This window comes from Triturus cristatus, chromosome 11 (assembly GCF_964204655.1).
Source record: "Triturus cristatus chromosome 11, aTriCri1.1, whole genome shotgun sequence".
NCBI lineage: Eukaryota > Metazoa > Chordata > Amphibia > Caudata > Salamandridae > Triturus > Triturus cristatus.
In genome coordinates this window covers 324,258,676-324,281,996 of record NC_140594.1, presented here as the reverse complement: position 1 = coordinate 324,281,996, position 23,321 = coordinate 324,258,676, and the positions used below count along the sequence as shown (strand labels likewise).

At 44.0% G+C, this 23,321-nt stretch overlaps 1 protein-coding gene across 1 annotated transcript in view; it reads left to right on the top strand.

Annotated features, from left to right (window-relative positions):
• Positions 1 to 979: 979 nt before the first annotated feature.
• SCARF2 (scavenger receptor class F member 2) overlaps positions 980 to 23,321 on the top strand; it is a 521,508-nt gene continuing 499,166 nt past the window's right edge. The window contains exon 1 of the mRNA XM_085636388.1: positions 980 to 1,428. Within this exon, the coding sequence (XP_085492514.1) occupies positions 1,259 to 1,428 (170 nt within the window). The 5' untranslated portion in view covers positions 980 to 1,258. The remainder of the gene's footprint in view (positions 1,429 to 23,321) is intronic.

Genomic DNA, 23,321 nt, shown 5'->3' with positions numbered 1-23,321 from the left:
CTCGTGAATGAGTATGCCCTATTTCCTCGGCGTTAATAAGGGGGCCTACTTTCCTCCCCGTGTGAATGACCATGACCTCGTTCCCTCTGCTTCAGTGAGCGTGCCTTCTCTCTCTTCGTTTGAATGAGTATGCTCTCTTTACCCTCGCGACAATCAGGGTACCATCTGTCTACGTGTGGAGGTCCAGCCCTCCCTCCCTGCGCGACAGTAAGGGAGCATTCCTTCCCTCGACCTAAATGAATAACTCTCTTTTCCTGCGTGCCAATGAGGGAACTTTCAGACCCTCCATGTGAGTGAATCCCTGTTTTCCGTTCTCCTCAAGTGTGCCCTAGTTCCATTCCTAGGAATGAGTACTCACACTTCACCCTCCAATCTCTCGTTGTACACGGGTGCACTTTAGCCTGTCTTTCTCTCGTATGTGTGCTAAAGCTCCACTGTTTCGTGAATCACGTAGGGCATGTGTATAGGCGCTACACATTTAGGCAAGACTCTTTCAATGCGCTATCTGTCCGTATTGGAATACATCTCTTCTTTTTCATTTCTATGCTCTCTCTCCCTCATCATGGAAGAAGCGTGTTCTCTTTTTCGTTTAATATGTGGATGCGTGCTCTCTCGTTCCTTCACTCTGTGACTGAAGCTGGTCTCTCTCTTGCCTGTGCTCCCCTCCCTTTCCCTGCTTGTATCAAGCTGATTTCTCTTCTTGCGCCTGCTATTCAAGGCTCTCTTTTTTCACACACTTAGCACCATTTCTCCCCTTTCTGTGAAGTAAACTCGTCTCTTCTGCCTGAGTTTGGAAGCGCGTGCTCTGCGCACCGTGTGTGAATAAGGCACTTCTCTCTTTCCCTCCATCGAAGGCTGTAGCTCGGTCCCCCCAGCTCTGTCTGGCTCGCTCCCTCCCTGAGATCTAACATCCCCTCCCTCTCCCCTCATAGCAGCAGTCAGCCCAAGTCTTTGCCGGAATTCCTTCTGAAGGGAGAGCAGACACCGCTGGATGGGAACTGTGCGTGCGTGTTTTTTTCCTGTTTCTTTTGCTGCCTGTCACAAGGAACCGTTATTTTCTCCGCTGGTCGGGGCTGGATGTGAATCGTGGGATTTTCTCCCGTTTTTGTGCTTCGGCTGAGCCTGGTTTTGTTGTGGTGGCTTTTTTTTCTCGGAGTGATTGACCAGGAGTCAGAAGAATACGCCGGATGTTGGCGGGGGCCCGTGAGCTCGGGGGTCTCTGGAAGAAGTTTCGGGCTCAGTTCTGATCTGCCTGGAGATGGATTTGGAGGCCGACCCGGCGCCCGGTAACCGGCGGAGCTGTACCCTTCGGGCCCCTGAGTGCTCCCCACTGTGGTGTTTCGTCTGGGCCCTCCTGGTCCTCACAGTATGTTGTGCAAAGGCGCAGGAGCTGAGCCCGCGCGGGAGGAACGTGTGCAAATCAACAGGGTAGGTCAATATACACGTCGTGCGCGTGCAGGGGGTATGTTGTATATTATGTATTGAACTTGCAAACGTCGTTCTGTGAACTGGGCGTCCAGGATGGCTCTATACCGGCATGTATAGAGAGCATAGTTCGCATTCTGCGCTTCCCAGTTGAATGCGCATTGAAGACGGTACGCTATGTGTCAAATGGAAGCAAATGGATGCTGAGTGTGCACATCTAGTGCCCCTGATCTTGATACACCATTTGCAGGGGGTCAGTGTAATGATGTGTGGCAGGGCCGGTATACTGAGTGTGCACGTGGGCGGTATACTGAGTGCATCAGGGGTCTACAGACTAAAAGCGCGCACCAGGAGCTGCGCGCAGAACTGTCTGGGGTCTGCATACTACATATGTGCCATTGTCTACATACCGAATGTCTAGGGTGCGGTATACTCAGCGTGCACTGGAAAATGTGCACTTAGTTTGAGATGGAGACCCTTGTGCAGAGTTGGCGCCTTCTTCTGTGTAACAATGTATCTTTGCGTTTGTACACCACATGCATGTATGTGCGCAAATAGTGAGTTTGAATGGTAATTTTTCCAATACTCATTTATATGCAGGATATCTTGGCTAAACAGGGAAGCGACCCCTGTAATGAATGCGCACCGTACGCAGTACCCAGCATGTGTACGGGTGTCCGTACATCGAGTGTGCACGGAGCCTGCGTGTCGAGTGTGCAAGCGGGTCTGTGCGTTAAATACAAGGGTGCTGTGTATAGTGTGTGTTTGGCTGTACATCTATGTAGAGGACTCTCTATAATGAAGATATATCGGGGGGGGGGGGCGTTCACTGAGAACTCACACGGTCCATAAGCTAAATGAACGGGGTGTCTGTATACTGGCGTTTATTGAATGTACATGGGGGTATTGTACTAGGGACAGTGTGCTAGGGGTCTGCTGGGCGTGGCCAGCGTGAGGGGAAGTCGGTATTTTAAGTGTGCATGCGGCTCTGTATTTCTAAGTGTTTCCAGATGTCTGTTGAGCGTGTTCGCGTCTGTATTCTAATATACTGATTGTGACTCCGTTTGTATATTGATTTGCACGACGTTCTATATACTTATTGGATGGACACTGTACACTACCCTTAGTGCATGACGGGGGCGTGTGCAGAGGACTCTGGACACTTTTAGGCATGTGCTCGGTGCCTGAGGGAGGAGGGATGTCTATAAAATATAGTGAGTGTTCACAACGATCGACATACGCATTGGCAAGGTCAGAATATAGAGTGTTTTCAGTAGGCAGATTCTATGTATGGTATGTGAATGGGGGCGTTACTTTTAGAGTGCGGCGCGTGCGTATTTACACAAAGATGTCACTTAACTCAGTGTAACTTGTGTGCACGTGTGCGTGTGTTCTTCCGTGCACAGGATTACCGGTCAAGAGCCGGACGAGGGAGCCTGACCTTGGCATTCGTTTGGATCTCAGCCTCACTTGAATGACTTGTAGAGCAGAATGTGTCTGTTCTAAGAGAGCCTCAAAAGCCAACAATTTCAATATATTATTGTAAGTTATGGAAAGTGACAGAAATCCCAACATTGTGTGTTTTGAAAAGAAAAACAACATGAACCACAAACGTTTATTCGGAGCTTCCTCTCAGAATCGTGAAACAAACTGCCGACATGCACACTTTAATTCAACAACAACCAATGTTTTACATTGAGGCAAAAGCTCTAAGCACTTTCGTTTGCCAGCATAAAACAGGCCCCTCCAGGAAAGTCAGCAAACACGGGCTTGTTGGATCAATAGACAGCTAGCTTCCCTCCCTTGATTTACGTAAAAATGCACCACTACCAAGTCAAACACGTGGGTGATTTTTTTTTTAAACTGTTTTATCGACATTATTGTGAAATGTTTTCACGAAAAGGAATGTTGTATTATCTCTTTTCACAGCCCCCTATAGGAAATGTGCTTCCTGTGTCATGATCTAGTCTTGTAGCTAAAAATGTCCTTTGTCGGGTCAGTGTCATGCAATTAACTTTGCAGTCGTCCAGTTGCAGAGTTATATAAAACAGACAATGGCGTTTTTATGCCGCACAGTCCACTCACCGTGCCCAGAAAAGGGGCAACAAGAGGCAGTAGAACTAGTTCTCCACAGCGCAGAGTCATGCAGTGCAGCAGCATAAGTGACTGTGTCAGAGGTCATTATCTTGAAGCAATTGGCCTTGTCACTTATGATGCGCCTTTGGCTTAAACCCAGCAATAGGTGGCGGGCAATTATCTCACGATAAAGCTATCTTGAATGTATATTAATGGTATAGAAAGGCAGTCTGTTTGGTTCTTCATGTTTTTTTTTTATTGCAGTTACAAAATGGTACATTTGCGATAAAATGTAAAAAGACATCAATAAGACAAGTCAAGACCCCATTAACAGTAAACACTGAAAATACAACTGTCTCCGTTTCATGCATGGTTTCCATGAAGGTAATTTGAGAAGCCCTCTAAGGGCCTTGGAGTGGGAGGCAGGGGGGTCAGGATTGTGGGGAGAATGTGTTTAGACAAAAGGTGATTTGTTCAGGCTGTGGATGGAGTTCAGTCTCCACGAGGTTTGGGGTCAGTCATAAGTCTCACTCCTTTGTCGTTTATATGATCCGTCCAAAAATAAATGCGCTAGGAAAGAGAGTCCCCAAGGGGGACTTGGGAAAGGCTGCGAAGCGAGGTAAGCACACACAGGGACATGACCTATGTCTTCAGAGTGTGGAGAAGGGAAAACGAACGCCAGAGGTATAACAGCCCGCAAGCCTCAGAGGGAACTGGAGGGAAGAAGGGAACACAATCCATTGGTGATCAGACGGGAGAGCAGCAAATGGACATTTTTTCGTGACAATTCTTCAAATTCACTTTGGATAAAGTGCTGGGATGGCTGACCATGCACCCAATTCACGCCAGATGTTGCTCTTTGATAGAATCCATGAGGCACACACGGGACTTTTCCTGGTGATCTCCTTACGTTTCTATATCTTAGTAGACCTCATGTCTTCGCTTCGTTTCTCAGACTGGTTCTGGGTGAAATGTTCCTTTCAGTCTGGCCAAGGTAAAGCAAAATCTTGTGACACATCTGAATTTTGGGGGGTCCGATTTGCCTTCCCTTTCCTGAAGGTGCTAATGGTGAAGAAATCTGCAGTCTAGGGCAAGCTTATCGACATTCACAAGAGCCGCAGGAAGGTGCTCTCGGAGCCATTCTGCTTGGCAACCAGAAACCATGCAGAATAGTCTTAACACCGGGGCCTATTCGGAGTGGTTGAAAGGCTGACAAATCCCCGACAAGGCAATACTAAATGCAGCTAAGAGGACATTTCCTGGTAGGGTTAAGTATCAACCAGAACCAAACAGGACAGCCAGCCCACTCTTGGACTTCCTTATGTCCCCAGAATGTGTTAACCATGGTCGGAGGGTAATGGTGTGGCAGAGTTTTGTTGAGTCAAGAAGTGTAAAGATATATGTACACTTGCGTGCCCTGACGTAATGCGGCTAACACAGGCAGGCAAGCATAAAATAAAACTGAACACTATCTGGATCACATAGTGAGGAAAGAGGATGCAGTATTAAGTGCTGTGATTCCACGTGCACAGCTCAATATGCCCTGTGTGTCTAGTAAAGGGTTGAGAGCTGCGTGAGTGACACCACTTTTCTACTTCCACAAATCCAGCTTCTCCTACAAACTGCACTGCAACTTCAATGCGATGTGCGTCTGTGGCGCCAGTCTGTTTGTTGACTGCAGGCCCACTGTTCCCCACAATGAGCCAGTTTCTAAACTTTTCCTGCCTCTCCTCGCATCCATTCAAAGAGGATACCAGACTCATCTTCAACCTCCCACATAGAATTTACATCACACCACAACTCAGGGAACTCCACTGACTCCTGACACACAAACACGCTCAATTCAAACTCCTCACACACCCGCTCAAGGCATTGCACAACTCAGACCCCTCCTTCACCAACCACCCAGATACCTTCACTCTTCAGGACACCTACTCGCATGCATCCCACCCATGCACAGAACCAGACTAGCAGGTTGATAATTCTCTTACAATGCTCCTAAAGCATGGAACGGCTTCCACTCCACATCAGAGCGTCCTCCTCTCTTCTTGGCTTCCACAAAAAGGTGAAGCCTTGGTTTTATAATTAACCAACCTCCCATAGGCAGGGCTAGGCACATTCACCTGCTCAGCTCCAGGATACCCTCACAGGTCAAAGTGCACTTTACAAATAGACACCATGCTGCTGGGTGTGGAGTAGGACAGCCCTGATCATGATACAACGTTCCACTCTTTTCACTTATAATGTCCTGGGACAAGAAGACGAAGCTGCTGTGATGGGTTGATGCTAGCCCCTTACGCAGCCAACTTTGCACCAGCCTGTCCTTAGTAAGTACAGTCGATAAGGGCAGAGCTTCTCATCTGTACAAACCTGCACTCACAGTGGCCGGAGAATGTGGAGCAGACCCGAGTTTGGTGCGACAAGAGTATGGGAAACCATTCATGTGGAGGCCATAGTGATGTGAGTGGGCCAGCACAACAGAGCCCCTCAAGCGGCGAAAAAGGGGTACCTTGGGATATGTGCTATAATGCTTGCAATTCAGAGTAGTGACAAGGTATGATTGCAAGGCTACAGGGCGTGACATGATCACAAATCTGTAAGAGGCTGGGTATCCCCTCAGCGGTGACCCTTATACTGCTGATTTACACCCAGCACATCACCCTTGCACCTTGTTGTCCACTTTACGCCCTGCGCTCCTCAATTGTAGTGTGTCTTCCCTCGTATTGCACCCTGCACCTCTGCCTATTGCACCATGCCACACCCATGTGCCCTGTGCTCCCCACTGCAGTCTCCTCTCGTCTTTACACCCAGCACATCACCCTTGCACCTTGTTGTCCACTTTACGCCCTGCGCTCCTGAATTGTAGTGTGTCTTCCCTCGTATTGCACCCTGCACCTCTGCCTATTGCACCATGCCACACCCATGTGCCTTGTGCTCCCCACTGCAGTCTCCTCTCGTCTTTACACCCTGCATCCTCACCCTTTGCACCTGTTCTTTCCTCCACTCTCTACAGTGCACATAGCTTTGAATTTGGAGTATTGAAAATGTGTTCACCATGCTTCACTTGCATACAGTGCAAGCTTCCTTAAAGCAAAGAAGAGTTATAGGACTGGTTGCTCTACATGGTTCATCAATCACAAAGAACAATGACTGACATTATGTGCAGCAGCAGTGTGTACGAATGTCCTTTTCCCAACTCCAAGATTAGTAGCAGAAGCTGTTTGTGTGATAAACTCATCCTAATTCAGCTTCAGCTCAACCTTGAGCTCCAGTCTTATTGTGTATGGCCCATGACTTTCAAGGCCTATTATTGCTAACAGAGAGATCAAGTGAAAAAGAGACACAGTTGCCTGATATAGGGAAACTACAGCCTTGATGTGAGTTTATTGACATTAGAAGGATAGACGGCTTATTGGACCGTGTCTGTATCCAAATACAAATACCTCAGGGTGTGCACCCTGAATATCGACGCCACAGTATCCATGGCATACAATATTGAGATCAAAATATAAAATATAAACATTTGACAGGTAAGTAAGTCTAGATTTTCTAAACCTAACTCCACATAATTGTACCTTGGTGATATGTGCATATCTTCATTGTACATAGATTTGGAGTTTGGAATAGTAAATCTATACTTCCCCTATATGCACTTGCTTTTCAATAATTTGTACCTCAATATTTTGTCCTCAATATTCTTATACCACGATATTCTGGGGGTCTATATTCAGCAGTACAACCCTCAGGCAATATACAGATCTCTACAGCAGATATATTAATCTACTGCTGAGTTAATCTACCGCTTTAGCAGCCGATCCAAATTACGTGGTATCTTCTTCCCGATTTAGCCATTTTCTCATATGACCTTTTGCTCGTTAATGCATTTGGCTAAAGTAGTCGCAATTTGCGCAACAACCATTACCGAATACATTGGTTTTTTTGTGAACTAACAAATGTTTAAACATGTTGGATCACAACATTTTGATTCGTAGGGAGTCTCAATTTGACCTACCTCTTCAATATGCATGAGGTAGGTCAGAAATTGTGAACCACTACAAATCGCTTTCCTCACAGGGATAATGGCCTGCTCGGGTTAGTAGAACACCAGATCTGTGATTTCTCTTAAATAAAGCAATCTTTTTTTTAAAAAAAACTCATCCTGTTTTCCTTATAAGAAAACAGGATGCGTTTAAAAACAGATAAGGAAAATAATTTCTAAAATCTATTTTACAAGTAATTTTACAAGTAAGCAGTGGTAAAACATGTTTTTTTACAATATTGACAAAGGCGAATGCATCCCTAAGAGACAACTTCCCATTTGCAAGTGGGTTTCCTTCTCCTTTGACGTATTGGTAACCTAGCAATTACTGTCGTAAATTATTGGTACATACCATAAAGAATCGCAAATTGAAAGAGTCGCCCTAAACACGCCCATTTCAATTTGCAATCCGAAATGTAGTCTCAAACCTATTTTGTGATTTGGGAAAGAGTTACTGAAACCCAATTTGAGTTTTGAACTTGCCCAAAAGCAATTTTGCGGTGCAAAGGCTCTGATTTAGCAATTCGGAGCCTTTGCGACAAGAAAATAGCTTTGAATATAAGGTTTTTAGTGGTGTCTTAAAAATGAGTTCTAAGATTTTCGAGTCAATATGTCTGCATGCAATGTTTTTTCTAATAAAAATGATACTTCCTGATTTTCAGTTAGCAGTGTGCCGAAGCTATGCAATGTAATTATAATAAACTTTTTTTGACATTTTGCAGTGGAATAAGCAGTCTTTTCTAGTTAATCATCAGTACCATCAGCAATAATTGACTATACAGTCCTGTTTTCCAGAAATCTTAAGTTTGTGATATAACAACACTCCACGAGACAAAAATTGACTCGAACAGCTTTTCCGGTTGCTTCTGTTGCTTAATCCTGTTAAGGAAATAAATATTGTGCTGTACATCATAATGCCTCTGAAAAGACATTGCTTAGAAAGCATCAATGCTGAGATTTAATGCTCAATGAGATAACTGCTGGAAGGCAACTATCTCATGATAATGGCCTCTAGAATGTCCACTAGTGCTATTAGTATACGATATTCAACTTACTAGCGTTTTATTTTTAAGAAATAGTAACTATTGATTTATACACCAGATCACTTTGTTTTCATGAATTGAGTTTTGCAAAGTTAATGCTGACAGGAGGAGCACAGAAGCAGAGACTTCTCTGGAGTCAGTCTTGTGAATTAATTCGACATCACATGAGGGTTGGGTGTATCCCGAAATAGCTCTCCAAACCCTGCTGTGCCAGCAGAAAGAGTTGACAAACTTTTGTGGTTAATGATGTAAGTATTCATGTGACTCACTACAGGGCTTGTGAGAACTGTTGTGATGGCTTCAGTGGGTTTGAGGAGAGATCATAAAACCTGCAGTTTGCTTCCCATAACAGAGTGGGATTCCTGCTCTTTAGTTGCCATTTGAGCTCCTTGTTATTGAGACATTCGCCCCCCTCACTCCCTGCCTAAGTATTTCCACATCATCTCCTCACATGATTTCTAGTCAGGCGTGCTCTGTGTACTTCCTGTAGGGCAGAGTCAGCCACTGTCTGTGAGCCCAATTACCAAACCTTGTGCCAGTCACAGACAGCCGTATGAAGGAGGCATTGGGTGAGTCAGGAAACTACAGAAAACACTGCAGAAGAGCACTTTTTTTGTGGAAGGTTTTTCAACACCGATGTTTTCACCTCTTGACAGCACTGAGCAAGGTGATTGATTAAGTAGCGCACCCCAAATCTGTCACATTTATGAACAATCTGATTCCCTTACCAATGCACATTGTAATCTGTGATATAAAAGAGTACTCTCTCTTGGCCAGTGACCCCTTTCTTCCTCTGCCTTTGTCAGAGACCACAGGGGCAGTATAGGATGCAGTCCAAGGTTGCACCCCTTCATTCTTGTGGTCCTTGAATCCCTGGCCCTGTGAGGCTGCCAGGTATGTCCACGGTCCCTGTGCACCCTGAAAGTATTGCACATTTTGGCAAGGGACAGTTTTTTGGGCACTCACTATACTTCCAAGGATCTACACAATTTGCAGTTGCCTGTGTGAGAGAGGACACTTACGTGGATTTCTGATCCATGCAAATAAACTACTTTTTATGATGTGAATGTGCTGATGCAATAGTGTCACGAGCCCTTCTCTGTGAGGCTGAAAGCCAGCTGTGGATATGTGAGAGGTCCTTCTATCCTTAGCAGTTCACATAAAACAAAACAAAATAACCTCGTCAGGAAACTGGCCCATTAATCAGAACAAGAAGCATTTCCTATGCACACATCTGGATGGACTAAAGTATACAAAATGTATACAGTAAAGTGATGGATGGAATACTTGAACTAATCTAAGCCATTGGTAATAACTTGAGGCCGCATGCCAGTCCATTGTTGTTTTGCCCACCATGCCACCTCAGGTTGGACCCTGCTCCAGTAGAAACAGGCCAGCCTGAAATGCCAAGCCAGGTCCTCCCTGAACTGGAACGCAAGCAACCTAGAACCAGTGTCGCCCTAGCTAGGGCTCATCAGCCAGGTATAGCTTGGTTCCAGTGACACAGTGTGCCTGGGATCAATGCCTGGGGATATCCGTTCCACTTAGGGTGGTACACTAAAGTATACAAAAAAGTGACATCAGGATGACTACTCAGAATATAATTATGTCTAAACTAGACCACTGCTAACACTATTCTTGAAGTCACCTACTCGTTCAACTTGAAGAATCTCCAAACTCCCTAACCTCCAGCTAAAGACTACTTGCAAATGCCAAACCCAAGGCCCTTACAAACTGATTCATAAAGAACTCCACTGGCTACCAAGAGAAAACTGCAAAGGCAAGTGCTGGCCTTGACTCATAAATCTCTGTACAACAAACAACCTAAATCCTAATCAGATCTCCTCACCCTCCCAACAAAATGTGAAGACCACTACCCTCAACTTCTGTAACCTCACTGGCTTTCCTCCTTTAAGTTCTGACACTTTCAGTATTTTTGCACTTTAAATCGATATTCTACTAGTAAATTGTATTTGCACTGTCATCCTACAAAAATATGGTGAATGAATGTTGACTGCCACAATACTGGGAAGGTAAGTATATAAAAGTAAGTATAGAATTGCTGTTCCTAACTCGACTTATGTGTAACTTAATGATATAATAATAATTCATAATAATAATAAGCAGATTTGTAGAGTGCATGGCTACTTCTGAAGTGTCCCAGCACCAGTGGCGTAGCTAGACACTTTGCCGCCCGTGGCGTTCCCTGCCTTTGCCGCCCCGCAGCGGCCACATATAAGAGCGAAGGGAGCCTGCCGGCCCCAAAACTCATGCCGCCCTGGGCGCACGCTCCCCTGCCCCCCGTTGATACACCACTGCCCAGCACTAAGATTCTGCCCAAATGGGAAAGGCTATTCAGATGGAAGGCATGCACCATAGGCTAAAAAGGATGTATGAAGTTACAACGCATACATTTACATCGCGGTACATTACATCGCGGTTTTGACAACGCAAGTCGTTACAACGACTTGCGCTGGACTTAGGAGTAGTATAATTTACAATTCCAACTCCAGTCTACGTACAGTAGGGAAGGTGTTGGATAGTAAATTATACTATTCCTTGTCCTAAAGCGCCATCTAGCGCAAGTCGTTGTAACGACTTGCGTTGTAAAAACCGCGATGTAATGGCATCGCGATGTAATCCCCGCGTTGTAAACGATGTTTCCCGGCTAAAAAGCAAGGTTAGATGCTGTTTCCAAAGGATGCCTCAGATGGTGCCCGCTTAACTTTTAAATGCAGAGTGTTCCAAATCTTGCTGCCAGCTATCTGAAAGAACTGCCTCCTACTATATGCATTTATTCAAGGTACATAGGTATGAAGTTAGGCAAGTATAGGTTTACTATTCTTAGTAATGCTTACATTCACAATATTGTGGTGTGGATAGTCATATTTCCTAAGTACTATTGGGTTAGATAAGAAATTATTTCAAATGCTCCACCCACTTCGGACTCTAGACATTTCACTGGCTTCCAGCTGAGGTCAGATTTCAGTTCAAATCACGCTCCATTGCGTCTGGTACTTCGCTTAACAGGTCCCCTATTTGTGCAGTAGGTTCCAAGCCCTAGAATTAAACGCCCCTAACCTTTCCTTCGCAATCTGCTTCCTATGTCTTCCTCTCCGACCTACCATTGCCACCGTGGTGATGCTCCTGTTTTGTTAATGCTGCCTCCGTCTGGAACTCTTTGTAAGAGATGTTTTGTGAAGTATAAAAATCAGGGCAACCAACAGGAAGTGCGACTAAAAAAGATAGGCAGAAAGTAAGTTTCAGGAGTCCTAGTTATGTGCTTTTCATAACTTATTGTGTGGTGTAAGTCAGTTTCTGTGTGCAGTGAGAATTTGGCGCTGGGTTTAGCAACGTGAACGTTGAGTGTAAGGCCTGTGCCCTGTATAACACCCAAATGAATGAATGAGGCTTCTAGACGGATAGGGCTGGGCAGGGTCAGTCACAGGCCACGTGGTGGGGAATGACAGAGTCAGTCACATGTAAGTCGAATTGTGATTTGGTATTGACGCTGCCCATCCACATAGCCTGTCCGGAAACCTCTCTATTCTTCTACAGCCATGTACTGTGTGCCCTCAAATAGTGGTAGTCCCATTCAAATAGTATTTAATTATGCTCTGAAAATGAGCGCTCCCTCTATAAGAGGTCTACTAGTCCGATGACTTCCACCCAGTCGGGGTCTTTAACCAACACCTGTGAGCCTGGGGAATGTGGAGATTCATACTTAAAAACAAGAAATGTGAAACTACAAAACCCAGCATGCTACGTGTTTGCAGCTGAAAATGCAGGCCGGGTTGAACGTCGTCATCATCATGACCTAGACTTAGCTGATAATTTCGCATTGCACGTTTTTGGGAGACCATAAAGCTCTGGATGCCTGCAGAAGCTTTTTCCAGATATGCCCCCTCCCCCACCCAACAGGTGTGATCCTTCCACTCTGACGTTTCAAAAACAATAGTGTTGAGCTGCAGTAAGCTTGAGGCTCCTCGTGTGATGAGGACAGACATCTGCTTCACATTGGAGCTGTCACCCATGTTGCGAAATGGAGAGGACCCGGGGTCTCCGGCTCCTAAATGTTTGTGAATATTAAAGATGACCTGGACAGAGAACAATTCTGTGTTTTTTCCCCATACCGTGCGTATTATGCGCGGGACAGTGCGGTGCTTGTGCGGTGGTGTTCGAAGCAACGTCACGCGACAGTTGTCAGGAGAGAAGCGCTTGGCTGTGCGCGCGCGTCTTTCCTATCCGTTCCGAGCCCTCTTCCCCGAGGCTCACAGACTTGAACAGTGCCCCCCATTCATCGAGGGGGCCTGCACCGCCACTGCACAGGCAGCCGCAGTGTCAACTTTCAGGCCCTCCATCACGCGGCCCTGCTGTGAGTGTTGGAAGTGTCAAACGGTGGCCTTCGGGGCGGCTGCCTTCATGATGACTGAAAACTCCAGTTTTAAGAAGGAAGATCCCACAGAGGGATTATTATTTTTAAAGTCGGGGGTGGTGCGGAAGTTTTTGTCCCATTCACTCATATTTTTAAATCAGTGCTTTAAATGGGACGGTACTGTTCGGTACGGAGTACCTGCACTTTTTTATTTTGAGTGGGAGAGTACCGGCACTTTTCAAAAGCAATGCCATACTTTTAATTGGAGAGTACCGGCACTTCTCAGAAACAAGCAGGTACTGTGCTACAGAGTACCTGCACTTTTATTTTTCCATTTCAGGCACTGATTTAAATGAGTTATAATACAACTTAGCAGCAGTACTAACACGTTATATATCAAGAGAGTGTGGGCATGTGCCCCCACTAAGACTGCAAGGACATACGTCGAGTCACTATCTGTTGTTTTTGCAACCATCATAGGCAGACATGATTAGATCTGTGCAATCTATGTCCATCATGGTTTGGACATGCTACCAGTTCCTTGAGAACCAGGTAAGCAACCAGACAATTCTGTGGGTTTGAGAGATTATCGCTAGGGTCTTATGAAACGTATCACCTGAAGGCAATAATGCAGAAACCCTAATACTGGCCTATGAGAGCTTTTCTTGGGGGTGCCAGTGCAGATGAGGGTAGTGGGCCTCAACTATAAAATGTGAGGTAGTTTACCACTAGCGCCCTCCCTGGCACCACAATATTGAGGCAGTCTTATTGACTGACCAAGAACTGCCTTCTGGCACTTGACTTTTTCAAGATAGTTAAGTCCAGCAGTCCAAGGGTTACTCACAGAGGTGGTGTGAGATAGACATTCAGGGCCTGATTCACAAAAGTAATCTGAGACAAAATCCTAACTTTACGACTTTCGGTATTCACAAAGGGCATTTAGGAGTAGTAAATTTAGGATTTTGTCTCCGTTTAGGAGTAGTAAAGTTAGGAATCCTAACTTTATGACTTTTGGTATTCACAAAGGGCATTTAGGAGTAGTACATTTAGGAATCCTAACTTTACTACTCCTAAATGCCTTTTGTGAATACCAAAAGTCGTAAAGTTAGGATTTTGTCTCAGATTACTTTTGTGAATCGGGCCCTCAGAATACAGTGACGGTAATAGCAACAAGCCAAAATGCTAGCATCCTTTAGAGTAACTTATTTTTAAAATACTTGTACTTTAAGACACATCTATGTAAAATATTGCTCATATGTGGCGAAAACCAGAAGCCTCTAGCACCTTCCTAATCAGAGATCCAACCTCCAGCCAGTGCTGTAGCTCCTAAGTTCCAAGAGCTATAAATAAAGTTAACATGGATGCTGTGGTCAATGTTAGTCCGTGGAAAATGTTTGTGAAGCCCACTGTGCGACTCCATGATGCAACCAAAGCCAAAACTAACGATCCTAGCGAAGAGATCATCCGCTGTAACGCAGTAGCTGAATCAACGTTTTTAAAGGATACACTCCAAAGGCAGATGTTCTCAATGCTAAACTTAAAAATCAAAGTAATGGTAGTGTGATTGACTTGCAAAGACTTATTGTGATAGAATTTGAGGTTTCAGTGACTCTTCAGTGAAACTCCAGCTGAACACTCGAGACAACAAACTGTGGACCCTCCTCCCAAAGGATAAAGTGCCCACTTCAAGCTTGGCAAATAAAACCAATCTTTTTCTGGCAGTTTCTGGTACAGTGAATGGTGTCTTGGTTCCAAGTGCCACTTGTGGGGACACAGTCCACACGAGTCCCAACAGTCTGTAGCCACTGGACTACTAGTTGGGGACACTAGCAGTTCAAGGTGGCTTTCCACCCTGAATGCCTCTACTAGGTGATAATTCTAGAAAGAGGTAGGTATGTAGGTGATGGTCTTAGAAAAAGGTATCTGGCTACTGCCAATGAATCACCATGCGAAGGTTCGAACTGGGGAAAGCTCAACATTTTGGGGCACAGGGAGAGAATGATACACGCTCCCTAAGGGTGTCATGGAGAGGGTCCGACATGCCGCAGACATCCTCAGTGGTGATTGTAGGCATTGATCATCCTCTGAACTTAGATGATTTGTTTTGTAAATCTTGTTTTCTGCTGAGTGAAGGGCCGTCTAGTATCTCCGGGGCAGATGCAGTCCACTGGGCTGCCAATACGGGTCCTACATTGACACTCAGAGAAGGACAGAGATCAGTTTCAATCAGTTCTCTTTGCAGTCGCTCTCCAGTGGCTCAAACAGGCAGCCAGGCTTTCTCCCCCCACAGTATAACAATAGTAACACTTCCAGAGCCTGATACAGGCTTACTCCCAGTCTGGACTCAGGAGAGAGGCCATCATCAAATGTTTACTTTGTTATCTTCCCTACTGTATTGATGAACACCTCCTCCTTAGTTATAGAGTTAAACATTGAATGACTGACTGGTCTGAGGCCCCAGTACTTTTCTTTCAGAATCACGATCACTGCCGCTTTCAAGTCCTGGAGTACTCACCCATTTCTAGAAGTGCAAGAATCGGCACAATCTCCCTGTTCTTTGGTCTTGAAATGCTCCAGCCCCACCTGAACCTGTACAGATAAAACTGGTATTATCTTAAGGCATAAGGACCGATTCTTAAGGAATGCAGAATGTAGGGGCTGGAGGAGGAGGATTGATTTCTCTCTGGCAAGGGAACATTGTCTACTTCAACGGAGCTGGTGGCCTACCTCTTCCATCAACAGAGACAAATAGGTGTGGGTAGTGGGTCAGGAGAATGTGCACTTGCAAGCCCCCATGTCAACCTTACAGAAAGCTCATGCACACAAATCTGTAGTCTATTTGGCTCCACCATTCATTCTAGAAGGCACAAGGGAAACTCCAGACACTCGCCAATGCCAACACACTCATCTAAAGACTCTCCATCAATGTCTGAGACAAGACGGAATTAAAGGACCCCTTTTGTGGGAGATGGAACAGACTTTACACGGAGGGAGCCAGAAGACCTTCTTCCTATAGGGTGCTGGTAAAATGGCTATACCGGTGACTATTTATTTTGATGAAACCATTTGCAGTCTCTCACAGCATCGTCAGAAGGGATGCTAGTCATGCTGTGGTTTGGGTGCATCTTAAACATCAGAGCCCCACTCTGCTTTCTCACACCAATAAAAATCGAAAAACCCTGATGTGGACTTGCATGATTGTTAGCCTAACTCAAAGAAACAAAGGCATGAAACTATGTAAAACACCAAACTGGAGGAAAGTATATCTTTAGCAGGTCACACAGTGGTCTTTTGCACTAACACTACCTCCATTCATTTTTCACCACACTGTGTTTCCTTACGTTGTTTCTTTTCCACTCTGCAATGGTCCTGTCTATGAAGGCCATTGGCCATAATGGTGCCCCCAGTTGGCAATCCTGTCACCAATGAGATTTGCTGCGAGTGCATAGAATTTATCACCAATTCGATTGGTTTGGGATCAACCAATCATTGTGGCAGAAGTGCCCTAATGCGATTTGTTACAGACAGGACAGTGTGTCCTTTTGATTAAGTCTGGAATTGTGATTCTCTATTGGAGGAAATCCAAGGGACTGGTGGAAAGGCATCTAATTATGTTACTTTGTAGGAGGGGTAGCTCTTTATACTTACCCCACGTTATGATACCCAGTAAAAGTTTAGAAATTGAGCCAAACTGTACATTTTAAACAGATTTTATAAGCATCAAGTTCTGGCTCAGTCCTTAGTAATTTCTAATAAATGTGAAAGTAATTTTCGGCAAACTTCATTTAGACATAGAATCGGTGAATTAGTTTCATTTGCTGAGTCCTGGAGCCTGATGTGATGGAAGGATTTTTTGAATTCCTGGAAAAACGGTTATACAGCAGAGAATGTATCTGATATGAATAAATGATGAATGAGTATGACAGTCAAAACCTTAGTCTGTTGGATAAAGATCTGGGCAAACGAGGAGGCGGCTTTCAGTAGGCAGGTTATAGAAGACTGCCTTTCCCTCGATCATGGGCTAAAAATTCCCTGGCTCAAATACGTGAAGGAGACTTTGGAGAAAATTGGTTTTGTAGACCTATTTGCCAACCCCTCTAAAGCGAGTATGAAAGATAAGGCTCTGGATAAGGACCGGTTCTTTAAATATGCATCAATGCTCCAGGAAGACACAGAGCTAGTTAAGCCGTCGGTGAGGGAACACCTAGTAGTTAGGTCTGCCAGAGGCATTGAACCATACCTGTCTTGCATAAACAGTGCATATGATAGATTTTCAATTACCCGGTTTAGGCTGAATCTCTTGCATCACGTTTTAGCGGACCCCGGCAGGGTTCACACCTTCTATAGAGATGAAGGGGCCCTGTGGCTTCGATCATAGATCTCCTCAGGACACCCTCCATTTCATCCTATTATGCCCTTTCTTCTCTTATCCCAGGAGACTCTTCCTGAAGGGAATTTTAAAGAAAGGCAGATTCAAACAGGCACGGGTGACACTGTTATTTTTAAAATTGGCCCCAGATGCTTTTACACCTTTTTGTATCATTAATTTTTTATGGGCTGCATTCAGATTAAGGAATACAAGAGGCAGCAGTAACCTGTAGATTCCCTGTCATAATTATTTATTATTTTTAAGAATGGTCCCCATGACTGTAGATTAATTGGTTGGATGTGGGATAGGTGCAATGTAATCTTTTAATTTTTGGACTGAAAATGTATTATATGGTTTTTAAACTGATGGATTATTAACTCTTTTTATGCTTGTACCTGTAACCTATTTTGGATCATTTGTTGCTTTTATGTTATTTTTACATATCAAATAAAGTTATCTAATAATAATAATAATAATAAATGATGAATGAGGAATCTATAAAGTGCCTAGTTACCCAAGAACATGGAGTACCGGTGCATTCCCCTTCTTTGTAGCTTCTGGCCAGGAGTGATATCTACCTTGATTTGTTGAAAATAAGTAGTTCATTATAAAGCTCAAATATACTTTTAAACAACCAAAGAGTGAACAATTCTTTGGGGTATGAGAGCCGCTGTCGTGTATCTAAGCAATACATTACCTCTGTAAAGGTTGCTTGCCTACCTCACATCTGCCATATTGCTTCATACATATGCTTCAAACACACAAAATGTGAAGGGAGGCGACTTGCAATATGTCTAACCACTGGCAATCACTTCAGGTAGCATTCCAACCCATAGTTCTTCTTCCCACCGTGCCACCTCAGTTTGGACACAGCAATATGCGAATCAGATTCAACTCTACTCCCGCACGGACACTCCAGCCAGAACTAACCCAGTTCCTCCCTGAAACAGAAACTAGCAACCTAAGACCGCTTATGCTTCTGCATTGTGCCCTTCTTAATTTCCTTCAAAGTCATTCTCTCCTAACCTCCTATTTCAGCCTTCATTTACATTCTCTGATCCTCTTCTTTTCTTTGTCTTTTGTCCTGCTTTCATTCACTCTCTCTTACCATGCTCTTTTCATGTATGCTTCTCTCTCTCTCTCTCTCTCTCTCTCCCTATCTGTCTTCTGACATATCCGCATTGTGGAGAATGAGCCTAATTAGCCTGCATCTAAATTCTTCCCTAGTGACATCTCTGTTTTCCAATACCTATACATTAAAACAACTCTGATGATGCAGTCTGTCAGACGTTGCACATAGTTTTCATCCTCATTTCAATCTGAAAGACTTCTTCTATGAAGAACTATCACCCATTCTACATGTCAACAAGGAGACCAACTCCACTTTTTTCCTTCATAAGCGATGTGAAATCCTGCCTTTGCTGTTGCTACTACTGCTGATATCTCTGGTCCTCAAATCTGTTCCTTCCTGTGTCTATTACTGCAATTGTGTTCTCGCTGGATCTAATGACAAAAGGGTAGTTAAGGTCCAAAGAGAATAGACTTTTGCTGCTCAAATCATCCTGGCCTGAAATTGAGGAACCAGTTCATCCATGCAGTGCAATCCCTCCAGTGACGATCAATCGAGCACAGCACAAGCCTACGGTCAGGTTAAAAAAACAACATATCTATCTATAAGGTAATGCAGATATTTTGGTGGGAAGCCTCTGCGACTTTAAGTTTCTTCCAGCGCGGCCCGTATAGGGCGTGTTACCGGGGCGGTGACGTGGGGCAGAGGAGGGGCAGGATGGGGGGTTGCAAAATGCGGCATATGGCCGATTGCAGGTAAGTTACGAAAAAAATAAAGATAACGAATTTTGTTGCGCGCGCTGCATCGCATTTGGCACACAATTTCTTGCAAGAAATGCGCATGCGCGGCCGTACGCGCATGCGCATTTGTCAGAAGAAGTTGGGAACCAGGAAGAGGGAGCCCCTGAGACGCCGCGCTTCAGGTAAGTGTCTTTACTTTTATCTATTTTACATTCAGGGTATGTTTTAAAAGGAGGGCGGGCGGGAGGCGGGTGGTAGGCGGCAGGCAGCTACGCTTCACCCTGGCATGTGCGTAGCGCTGCCTGCTTCGCCTACTTCGAAAACTGCGAAGTAGGCAGCGCTACGTACACTACGTGGGCGAAGCGTAGTGTCACGCCCAGGGTTAGACAACACACATCATAGAAGGGCTATTTACAAATATGAAGGACTTTGTATCTGGATGGTTGTAAGAATTGGGTTATTTGGTTGGGGGAGTGGAAGCTCCACTCAGGAAACAACCACAATTCTTGTCAGGGCAAACCACAAAAAGTCACTAAATTAACCTTTGCTTAACCCTCTGGTAGCTTGGCACAAAGCAATTAACCTTAAGTTGGAGGCAATGTGTAAATATTTATACAGCACACAAACAGTAATAAAGTGAAAACATAGCACAAGATAATTCCAAAAACAAATAAAAATAATAGATGAAACTTTAATAAATAAAATTATACAATAACACAATTCGGATCTGGAGAACTGGAGATATTCATTTTTAAAGTTTTTAGTAAAAATAGCACCTAAAAGCACAAAATGACACTTGTGGTCATCTAGTTGTGCTAGACGGGTAAAGTTACAAGTTCATGGTAACTGCAATGGATCGTGAGTTGGATACAAGTAACAGGTTAGACCCACTGAGGGGTTACCTTTTCAAGTCCTTCCCAAAGAGTTCTATTTCCGTTGGAGGAGGTGGATGAGCCTCGTGGATGGTCATCACTTTATCATGAAGAGCAGGTCAGGCATTGCACACGGTCATTGCTGTAGCATAAAGAGCCAGTTGGGCATTGTGGGCAGTCATTGCTGTCACTTTGTGTTGGCGTTCATAGTAGGCTGTTTTTGCTGTAGTGCAAAGTGCAGGTCTTGCGTTGCTAGTCGTTGACACAAAAAGCAAGTTTCACCGTAGCTTTGTGTTGGCGGTTGATGAGGGTGGTAGAGTTTCAGAATTAATTGTCTCATTTGCAGTTACAAGGAGCCCTAACTTCAAGATTTTCATCTTCTGTTAAGGGGGAGTTCATTCTGATGCCAGGCAATGGTCCACGACCTGGGGAGGCAACATTTAGGGATCAGACTCACTCCAGCAAAGGTCAGCAGGGATCAGTCAGGTCTAGTTGTAGACCCAGGCAGGTCAGCTAGGCAGTTACAGTGAACCTTCTGAAGCTTGTTGTGTCCCTGTAGGTCACACAAGAGGTCAGCCAACTGACCCTTGGAGTCACTCTGATTAGCCTGGGATAAAGGCAAACAGGTCCAGCATTCCTTCTCAGATAGCAAGACAGTTTTTCAAGCAGCAGGGCAGTCCTCTGGCAGCAGGGCATTTCTTCTTCTGTTACTTCCACAGGTCTAGGAGTGTTCTGAAGAGTGGCTCTGGAGGTCCAATATTTATACTTGGTGCCAGAATTTGTGCGGTGGGACTCCGTGTCCTACTCCCATATCGGGTTCTGGAAAGAACTTCCCCAACCCCTGTCAAGGCTCCAAACTGTCTGGGAGTGACAGAAGGCAGGGCAGGCCTGGCGCCATGTCCCTTTGTGTGTGCAGAAGGCAAAGGCCTGTGGAGTATAAGTGGGGCTGGCTACAGCTCCTCCCCAGTCATCCTGCCATAATGGCCCATCCTGTCTACACCTTTGTGTTACTGTCTGGAAGCAGTACACAAATACCACCAGTAGAGCCTTTTACAAAACATGTGATCCAGAGCAATTGACAGAATGCACAAGGGGTTGGGAGAAGAAAATACCAATATTCTAAAAGTAGCATTTTCGGAATTATTACTTTAAATCCAACTTTACCATTAAATAGGATTTTAAGTTACAATTAATTTGAGTGTGAACAGCATACCTCTATATGCTCCTAATACGAAGTTAGCACTGATTAAATAAAAAAAAAAATAACCCAGAGTTAGTCAAGGGGAGAGACAGAACCTACAACAGGGTTAAACGACTTTAGCAATCTTTACTAAGATATGTAAAACTTAAGTAAATTTGTCCTACGTTTTAAATACAATGCCCACTTCCCTATGAGCCTTTAGGGCCTACCTTTGGGGTGTCTTATAAGTATTAAATAGGAAGGTTTATTAGTAGCATTACTAGGGACTTACAAGCAAATTAAATGTGTCAATTAGGTGTAAGCCAATTTTACCATGTTTGATGGAGAGATGACAACCATGTTAGCACTGGTTAGCAGTGGTAAGATGCACATACTCCTAAAGCCAAAAAAACGAATTCAGCAAAACAACAGGGTTGAAGCCAAAAGGTTTGGGGGAATACCGCAAAGGGATTTCAGATCTAACAATGGTTTTGTGGAAAATCATCAGGAACTTGAACTGGATTCATTTTCTAACCTCAGGCCAGTGTGAATAGGCTATTTCAGCAGACAGGGCCTAACTTGAAAAACTGCCTTTATCACCATGTTCTGAACTCTCTGGGGTATCCTATTAGAGTTGCTTGGTAGTGCTGTTTATGAGCTATTTTCATAGTTTTTCATTGAGAGGAGGGATGCCCTGTGCAATCTAGTCCTTGACTAGTGTGCTAAGTGGTTTTTTTTGCCAGGGACAGATGATACCAACAAATCCTCAGAGATATACCTCTTAGTTTCGAGGTCTTTAATCAAACCTTTAATCTGGGTTCATAATAGCCTCTGGGTTCAATGGTGTTAGGCCAAAAAAATGTGGCATTTCAAATGGATGGTCTTTGAGCCACAACATTCTCTAACATGATCTAGCTCTTTTTCCTATTCAGTGCCAAAATGGTCAATCTCATCCAAACTTGGATATCAGACATGATCTTGTGGATTAATGTATTCCACCTGTTTATTCTCATCATCATCTGAGTAGTGTCAGAATGTATCTAAGCATCAAGAAGTTGCTTCTCAATGGAGTCTAGCCAAACACTGGATGTAAACAGTTACAAAATTGGGAACAGTGCTGAGCCATTTGGGATCCCACAGCTGAGTGTTACAACCTTAGAGTAACATAACTCTTGCTTCACCATCTGTTTCAACCCGCCACAAAGGAGTCCATTCATTATTTGGTCTTCCCTTAAAGGCCTGGTAATTCTCCATTCTCTTATTAAAGGGAGTTCAGTCAGCTCTTTCAAAGTTGTGTAACAAGCATTATAAGATGTTGCTGCCCAAACACCAGACCAAAGAAATAAATCTCTAAGTCTTAGAAGACAAGAGAAGCACCAGTGAAAAAGCGTGCTAATTACCAATTTTCTTTGAAAAAAAAAGCTTGATATTTTCTAGTCAGGACAATCATTACTGTAAATGTTTTTGTGGGCCTTTCCGTCAAAAGTTACTTTGTGTTGATGTGAAATTAAAACATTCGTTGCACGGTTTCTGAAGGGAAGTTTTGTTTTTCTAGTAACATACCATTGAAAGACATCTGCAGTTCTTCACCACTTTTACATTTTTGTATGCTTTTTACCATTTCCTAGTATTTTATTTCCATAGTCTTCCTTTTCCTTATCCTGCTTAGTACCATAGAGTGAGTCCATCCAGACCATTTTCATAGGTGCTTGTAGTTGATAAATATTATTTTGATTTTAAATTTACCCAAGTCTTTGTTTATAAATATTATCTTTTTATTTCCAACCATATTGCAGTTATTACTGCTTTCAGAACTCTGAAGAGAATCCTTGTGCTCTGTTCAGCTATTAGATCTTGACGTTGGGTTCTCACTAGGTTTCATGTCCTTTGAGCAGTATCTCAAATCTATAACAAACAACTTGAAAACATCAGAAACATTCTGCTACAAAATGGTGAAGAGTTGCTTTTGAAAATCATTACTTTTTTGGGAGAGTATGGACTATTTATTAGAAGCAGTAGACCTTTATGGTTCTTTATTTATAATTTTATGGAACAGGGTCTTTAAGTTGTCATATAGCTAGCTAATGAGTGCTGCCTGGCTGTGATTTCTTGTTCTTCATGTTCACGTCTGTG